The sequence below is a fragment of the Physcomitrium patens genome, chromosome 24 (genome assembly GCF_059467195.1).
Source record: "Physcomitrium patens ecotype Gransden chromosome 24, ASM5946719v1, whole genome shotgun sequence".
Taxonomy (NCBI): domain Eukaryota; kingdom Viridiplantae; phylum Streptophyta; class Bryopsida; order Funariales; family Funariaceae; genus Physcomitrium; species Physcomitrium patens.
Window position 1 is genome coordinate 7,067,390 of NC_143433.1, and position 8,551 is coordinate 7,075,940.

The following is an 8,551-nucleotide window of genomic DNA, read 5'->3' on the forward strand; positions in this document are numbered from 1 at the left end:
CAAAGAAGGTAAATCATAGTGTGCCTTCAATTGCTAGAACCAACAATGAAGACAATGACAATATTGAAGGTGATGATGATAATGAAGAATATCAACTTTTGAGTGAGAAAAGACAAGCATTGAGGAAGAAGAAGGATGGAATGCAAGAAGAAGGGTCTTCTTCAAATGAAAAGAGATATCTTTTGAGAGAAAGAAAACCACATGGTGAATGGTGGAAGGACCACATCTTTTCTTAAGTAAGTGAAGAACATGCCAATGTTGCACTTCTTGCTGATCTATTGAATTTATGTGATGTAATGAAGTCCACGGATGCTTTGAAGTGGGAGAATGCTATGGAAGAAGAGTATAAATCACTCATGGACAATAGAATATGGAAATTGCCTCAACTTCCATCAAATCAAGCTTCAATTGGTTGTAAGTGGGTGTTTAGAACAAAGAGGGATGCAATGGGTAATGTTGTGAAGTATAAGGCAAGATTGGTTGCGAAAGGCTACTCACAAGTTGTTGGTGTGGATTTCAATGAGACATTTGCTTCAATGGCCAAATTCACCACCATTAGAACCATTGTGGCAATTGTAGCAGCAATGGACTTGGAGATGCATTAAATAGATGTGAAGATGGCTTTTTTGAATGGAAGTTTGAAAGAAGACATCTATATAGAGAAACTTCAAGGATTTATTGAAGAAGGCAAACAATACCTTGTTTGTAAGTTGAAAAAAATCCTTGTATATGCTAAAGCAATCACCAAGGGCATGGTACCAATGCATTGATACATTCTTTGTGAGTAAAGGATTTGTAAGGAGTGAGGCTGATCATTCTTTATATGTGATGCAATCAAATAGGTTCATATTGATTGTCATCCTCTATGTTGATGATTTGATCATCTTAACCAATACATTGAAGATGATGGATTGGTTGAAGGCAAAGTTAGAAAAGGAGTATGAAATGAGTGATTTGAGAGAGCTTCACTATTGTTTAGGAGTGGAGTTTGTGAGAGATCGAACTAAGAAGATTATTACATTGAGCCAAAAGAAGTACATTGAAGAAGTATTGAAACGGTTCAACATGGAGGAGTGTAAGCCTATTGGAATATCATTGGAGGCAAACTTGAAGTTGATGAAGCTCACGAATGAAGAGTTTGCTGAAGTTGAAGGTCAAATGCAAGGTGTTCCATACAAGATAGCAGTGGACTCACTTATGTATGCAATGGTTGGCATAAAGGTGGATCTTCCATATGCGGTGAGTGTTGTGAGTCAACACATGTCAAAGGTAGGACCAATCCATTGGGAAACCATCAAAAAGATCATGAGATACTTAAAAGACACTTTAAACTTCAAATTATGCTTTGGATGTAATAACATTAGCTTGCATGGTTATTATGATGCGGATTGGGCTGGAGATGCAAATGATAGAAGGTGAACAATGGGGTATGTATTCTTTGTTGGAGTGGGAGCAATTTCATGGAATTGCAAGAGACAACCAACAATTGCAAGGTCAACAATGGAGGCGGAGTACATGGCAACAAGCCATGGTACAATGGAGGCAATATGGTTGAGAAAATTTTTAGAGGACATTGGAGATGTACAAATGGAAGCAACTCCAATGGAGTGTGACAATTAAGGATGTCTTGCATTTATAAAGAATCCAAAGCATCATTCAAGAATCAAGCACATTGACATTCAACATCACTTTATAAGAGAGAAGATTGAAATGAGAGTGATTGATATGAAGTATTGTACAATGAAGGAAATGCTTGCTGATTTGTTGACAGAGGCATTAGTAAAAGATAGACACCACATGTTGACAAAGGCATTAGGATTAAAAGCCATTTTATCAATAGCAAAGTAGGAGTATTAAAGTAAAAGTAGAATAAGTTACCTTATAAAGGATATTAACTTAGATAAGTTGCTAGTGGTCAAAGGTTTGACTCTTGGTATATGGTAAGGGCATCCAATGGATATAGGACGAAGTCATAAACCAAGAGTTAAAGTCAAAAGGATAAAGTATTAATAAGGAAATATCCAAAGAGTAGATATGAATCATTAGTGTATGTCATAGGATACCCTCGAGCCTCGTGAGATGCCAAAAGGATCCTATGACCACGTGTATAAAAGTCAAAGAGTAAAAAATGTCTTTTAGGATAGCAACCACTACCTACAAGTAATGGGTATTGGAAGTGAGAGATATCTTATTCCATACTCTCTTTGTGTGCAACCTTGCTGATGCTAAGTGTTGTGTCTTCAAAGTACTTGTTCTTCAATACTGTGAACTCTTTATGAACTTCCAGTGAACTGTGCTTGAGTGCATTTAGTCACAAAATTGCAAAAAAAAAATGAACCATTTGAACTCTATGTGAACTTTGCTTGAATTTTGGTCAAGCTTTTACTTCTTTTCAAACTCTACACAATGTTAAGTTTTTTGATGAAAACCAAAAGGGGTGCATGTGGTGAATGAGAGTCTCCACTTCTCTCCTTAAGCAATCTTAATATAAAAATATATAATTAAATATTAATGATAATTCTTTTTACAATATGACAATTCTTTTGAACTAGTGAATGTTTCATGAATTTATGGGTTTGAAAATTCCCAACTTAGCAAACAAAAAGTACCATTAAACTTCATATACCTTCATGCATTCACAAATTCTATTTTATTATTAAATTTACCTTATTTAGAATTAATTTAAATTGACTAATTAACCATTCATTGAGAAAAAAGCTTATATTGGTCCTTAAATCACTCACTGCCTTTCTGCCCAATGGCAAGTAATAAACAGTGATTTAAACATCGGAATATAATGTCAAGTTCAAAATGAGTTAGTCTTAATTCAATGTATGCAATTTTTTATTTTTATTTTTATTTTTTTTTAATTTCAGAGCTCTTTTTGAAATGCGTGACTACATTACTGGAATCTGGTGAAGGTGGCCATTTTCATTGCTACATCTTCAAAGGAATAAAACCCTATGATTCTGATAACATCTATAGGTTAAGACATAAACCGCGTGAATAGGAACATTTATCTAGTTACTACATTGAAATCAACTCGTCTATTATACGCTGGAAATTCGCTTTCGCTTTGAATTAACCATGGACAATAGGTCAATTCAGTCTGAAGGTTACACGTCTTCACAGGGTGTGATGTGTAAATGAAACAGAGTGTAACTTTTTTAAGTAAACTTTATCATGATACAGATGGGTACATTGATACTTGGGACTCATACACGAGTGATCATGCAATAGGGAGAAATCGGATGTAATTTAATCAGAACTCTGCATGCGGTATTTCATACAGAAAAAATGACGGCTGATTTTTGCAGCTAAGACTACGAGTCATGTCTCTGATTTCGGACTTGAATACAAACTGCATCCACAATTTCTAAAATGTACACCCTTCGCCCAAGGCACAAAGCTTTTGCACCAAAAATGGGCTTAAGAATCAAAACCTTAATAGTGTGAGAAACATGACTGCTAACAAAATTGAGACCTTCCAAGCCGTCTGTTCCCTCGACCTGTATCTTCCTTCAACCCCATGTGCAACGACTACCCATCAAAACTGATAATACTAAACAGCATAAACCTTAATAATTTGATCAATTGCAGACCGACACACAGGACAACCCCAGTTCGTGGCCTTAATCTTCAACAAACACTCCATACACCCTGCTAAATGACCACATGGGATACATACACCTTGGGCTGAGGCGTCCCAGCAGACGACACAACGATTTTCTTTTTCCTTCTTCCCCTTTTCGCCTGCTTTAGATGTTGATGCAGAAGCTTCCTCGGAAGGTGCATCAACAGGATTTTGCAAATTTGCAGGAGGTATATCAATAAATGGATAATGGATAGGAAGTGGAGGAGCAGAAGGAGAGAAGATGGTTGAGCTTGATGGTGCTTCAGAAACTCCAGAAAGGTCAGCTCGCTCCTTCGACAATTCCGACACCCGACCAGGTCTAGCCTCATTGGCAGAGCCCCATCCACCATATTGAGAATGGTCAGTGTTGCCATCAGTTAAATCGTCTGGATTTATAAGATGACCCACTGGGATCTCTTTTTTCGTTGCAGTGTGTAGGGAGGCATTGATAGCCAACTTCAAAGTAGCTTTCTCTGATACTTCTGAGCGGTTCTTCAGATTTTGAGAAGCAGAGCCACACTTTGTTGCTCGAGAGGCACATGCTGACTGTTGTGCTTGGGGTTGAGCTGTAGGTCGATTGAGTCCTGTCAAGCCTCGTAGAGCAGATTGGGGGGCCCTCCGATGTCTAGTTGATGGAGGTGCAGCCTACACAAGCCAAATAGAACATTAGAAATTTACAAGGTTTCCAATAGAATTAAAAAATACATAAGTCGTGCAACTCCATACCTGAGAAACTCCCTTGCATGCCTTGAGGAATTGCTTAAATTGGGCCTTGTCACCTTCTGATTCTGCTAAGAACTTGTACTTTGTTTCTGTGGAAATTAACAAAGAACAGATGCTTACTACTTCGAATAAGGTATGAGTATCCCTCTCGATTTCCACGTGAGAAATACCATAATCAAAAGCTCGTCAGAGCCTTCAATTGCAAGTGAAAAAGACAGGCCGCATTCTTACGTTTCTGTAGGCACAAAAGCGGTACTAAGGAGTATTTTAAGAAAATCTAATTAAAGTTGCAGTTTAACGTAAAAAATTATTATGCTTGTCTTCAACAAACCAAATTATTTTAAGTAGGCAGCAGGATTGAAGCCTAAAAGTGTTCAACTTGAAGCGTTGCAAATCCAGAATAGCTTTTAACTCAGAATTTAGTTCAGCAACTAAATTCAAAGATTAATCAATGCGAAGAAAACTTACTTGTATTTTTATCCATGATAATTACAACTGGGTCTACTGAACTTAAATCAGGCTCTTCTATTTCAGCCTTCGATAAAGAAATGACACTATGTGGTAAGGAAACCTGCACAGAAACAAATAAATGGGGTCCATGATAATTCCAACAGCCTTTTTTACAGCTCATTTTTATTTTACATTCTCATACACCTCCGGTATTTCCCTACTTATTGTATTCCAACGAGTGATGCCCAGAGAATGAACACAATTTCTCTTCACGATCCTAAACAGTTCACTAACATTATAGAACCTCGCTGCATGACTCGAAGGAGACAAATTCCCTCCATTCCAAAGGCTCACCTATCATCAAAAAATTGTTAGAGACCGATACCAACGCCATTCCTGTTCAAACTCTGGAAGGAGATGGAGGAATGACGGGACTACTTGTGAGCATGTTCAATGCTCGTAATTCATTTTTCTTATTGCAGGGGCATAGCCATTGCATAACTTGATGTTCATCCTTACAAAGTTACTCCACATGAAATACAGAACAGTATGACATGGCGAAACTCATATTGGTGATTAAGTCGAGACTGCTCGAACTGTAGAATTAAGCAAGGACGTGCAACAAAAAAGTGAGGATGTAACGTGCTGATTCTTGAATACAATGAGGGTGCCATTATCACTAATCTGCTACAAATCACCTTCAAGAATATTTAAAGCACCATCTGAGAATCTCAAGGAACATAAGAAGTAAAACTATGCTTATGTTCATGGCCAATTTTCTTCATCAGTTTCTAAATTTAAGCTAGGCACGATCGCCTATACCACTAGGAATCATAATCGCTTGTCGAAGAGAATTTGTAGCGTTGCAAACTCACCTTTTGTGACTGGTAAATAACAAGTTCAAACTTCAGAGTTCGTCTGGGATCGATCTCGGTTGGCAAAACTACAGCCCAACTATCAAATCACAAGAGCTTGTCAATTCGAATAATCTTCGGCACTGTTACGTCTACCCAAACTCCAGCTAGTCGCTGGACACTTATAACAGAAGATAAATGTAAACAGGAGAAAGATTTGGATGCAAATCAGACTTCCTTCAGACACAAGATAAAGAAGTGAAATAAATAGTGCTCTTACATTTTCTTGGTCAACCACTGAGGCGCGATGGCTTCCAAAAACCCAGGACCAGACAACTCCCGAACTACTCCACTAAAGGTACAAATTCGTTCCTGCCAATTCCATCCCCCTCTCTCAATCTCTGAACTGCGCACATGGTTACGAGCTTCGATATGTTTTGCAATTCCCACCAACTGCTAAAATCATTCAATATGTTAATAGCTGATTTACTCTGGGGCTTGAATCACAATCTATATCCAAAAAAGTTACTATCATGTATGATCCCACAATCGAGCAAGAAATGTGATAAAAAAATACCTCGATCATGCGTACAACGGTCACGTGACCTCGATTGCGAGCCATATCTAATGGCGTAAGAGAGTCATCATTAACAGCCAACGGATCAGCTGCATCAAAATAACACTTTGAATGAGAGTATAAAATTAAACGGCTCAATATCTTGTAAAAGTGGTGTAATGATAGGATCTACAAACTCACCGCCACGGGACAAAAGAAGCAACACGGTCTTATCAAGACCACGCTTTGCTGCATGATGAAGAGGGTACCCTCCATAGGTCCCTGCATTGCAAAGATACCCAACCTCAATTCAAACTGTGAATTCTACTCTATATGGATACTATTGGAAAATGCTGTGCCTCGGTTAAGAACAGCCAGAAAGAAGCCACATTCTTCCAGGGACGAGGAACTTACCATGCCGATAGTATTTTATGTTGGCTCCAAGATTGAGAAGCAACAAGACCATCTCAAACAAGCTACAGCGAGTGCAAGCTAGAATTAGCGGTGTACGTCCTTCTTTGTCAACCCACTGCATGTCAGGCAGCACAACGACATCACATACCCCCTTGCGTATCTTCGCAAATAAACCACGTAAGATGTATGATATTCCTCCACCCAGAAGTAACAACCAGTTCTGAAATTCTGCAACAGCATGTGGAACTCTAATATCACTTTCATTCTACAAATAATCATACTGTATCACTCACAACCCTCCAAAACTGACCTCCAAGGACGCACCCTCGCGGCGAAGGGACTTCACAGCGTTGTGGTTTGAACACAGAACGGCATGATAAAACTGCTCGTCCTTGCTCGTCCCATTGCCCATCTAAACACGTTACCGCGGATAACTCAAGACGGAGCCTCTGAAAATCGACGAGGTCTGAACTTAATAAACCAAACACTTTGGTAACTCAGAAATCCTCAAGTACAAACAAAAAAGTGTTTACAATATATGATTGCTGTAGAAAGGGACCCTCATCATAAAATGTTTATTACAATGATACAAGAGATCGTAAACCTAAAAATAGTAATGTTGCAGTATAACCATCCTGTCAACTTCCAGACGCCAGACCAAAGTTACATCTCTGCTGCGTGTAATTAATCGGATGCATGTATAACAACAACTCAATCACGAACTCCTTAGTCGCATCTAAGTAATTCCTGAAATCTCAATGAGTTCATTTTTTTCATAGTTGACAGGCTAAACGTGGTTGCGCCATTATAAGGATTTGTAACAGCTCCTCCAGCAACAATCTCTGTGCTTCAAAGAACACAGCTCAAAGATGATCCAACTGTAGTGGAAAAAAAAAAGAAAAAAAAGAGTAAAAAACAAACACTCACACAAACAATAAACTAAACCCTACCTGATGATGAACTCACTCCACTTCTACGCCCCAATCGCTACCACAACCTTCCTCCAAAGTCATGATACCCCAGACATTTCTCCCTGATGCCCTGTCTTCTCATCTTCCACAGCCCCCGCGAGAATTTGAAAATAAAACTTCAATTCCTCCGGATCCGACCTCTCACCATAATCCAACACCGTCAACTGTCCGAGGGCCAGCACATGGCCACACTTGGATGGAATGGAGCGACAAGCGCGAATACGATGAAACTTGATAAGTCGAGAAGCGCCAACGTTCATGTGACGAGACGCGAGAGAGCACTCACAAGCGGATTGGGTGCGGAAGAGGAGGGGGAGAGAGGCGAGAGACGTGGGAATGATGAGTCCGAAGCGTGCAGAGGGGAAGGTGGCGAGGCAGGTTGATGATTGATTGGCATTGTGGCACAACATTGCACGGCTAATGCCATCGCCATTGCCATGACCACGACCACGACGACGACGACGAAGACTGCTGCTGTCTGCTGCTCCTCCTTGCTGAAGACGAAGAAGAGAGTGGCGACACCACTGGAATCGACGCCCCTAGCCTTCGCCTTGCATATCTACTTGCCAGCGGCTGTCGGTGACCGTGGCGTGCCAGCTGACATGCCTGCCTCATCTGCGCGAACCCAGTCGGTTATTGGAATACCGTTGTGGTCACCTAACCCCTGGTTCCGTTGGTAACTTAACACCCCACTCTCAAGGGGGTTAGTAGGGTAGGGATGGGTGGGTTGGGTCGAGTTCCGGTTACAGCTCACTGGCGTGTCAGGTTGCAGAGGTGGCAGAAATCCCAGTTTACAGCGTCTACATTTTCTGTACTCTCTCGGTAAAAACCTCCAAAGTGGTCGTTTCAACATCATTCTAGCTTGCTGCTTGAATATGGTACATGTTATTTTAAAATTGAAATGTTGACCATGGTTTAAAACTTTACTGATTGCAATTTATGGTTTCAA

At 39.9% G+C, this 8,551-nt stretch overlaps 1 protein-coding gene across 6 annotated transcripts; it reads right to left on the bottom strand.

Moving 5' to 3' along the window:
• Positions 1–3,237: 3,237 nt before the first annotated feature.
• LOC112276459 (putative E3 ubiquitin-protein ligase XBOS34) lies at positions 3,238–8,122 on the bottom strand. 6 transcript variants are annotated; one of them, XM_090247113.1, is made up of 10 exons: positions 7,582–8,122; positions 6,942–7,080; positions 6,632–6,746; positions 6,419–6,499; positions 6,239–6,327; positions 5,942–6,033; positions 5,683–5,761; positions 4,826–4,928; positions 4,361–4,446; positions 3,238–4,279 (listed from the first exon to the last, which is right to left on the bottom strand). In XM_090247113.1, exons 2-10 carry the CDS (start codon positions 7,041–7,043, stop codon positions 3,563–3,565), a joined length of 1,464 nt encoding a protein of 487 aa, XP_090103239.1. In that variant the 5' UTR covers positions 7,044–7,080; positions 7,582–8,122; the 3' UTR covers positions 3,238–3,562. The 6 variants fall into 6 exon arrangements, with proteins under 6 accessions (XP_090103239.1, XP_090103240.1, XP_024363578.1 ...); XM_090247114.1 differs by having other exon boundaries at positions 6,942–7,097; positions 7,582–7,990; XM_024507810.3 differs by having other exon boundaries at positions 5,942–6,114; positions 7,582–7,724.
• Positions 8,123–8,551: the final 429 nt, after the last annotated feature.

Coding starts and splice junctions, on each gene's coding strand:
- LOC112276459 (XM_024507810.3), bottom strand. CDS start 7,043: ATGGGCAATGGGACGAGCAAGGACGAGCAGTTTTATCATGCCGTTCTG. Junction 6,747..6,941: donor GCGAGGGTGCGTCCTTGGAG/GTCAGTTTTGGA, acceptor CCTGACATGCAG/TGGGTTGACAAAGAAGGACG. Junction 6,328..6,418: donor GCTTCTTTTGTCCCGTGGCG/GTGAGTTTGTAG, acceptor ATTTTGATGCAG/CTGATCCGTTGGCTGTTAAT.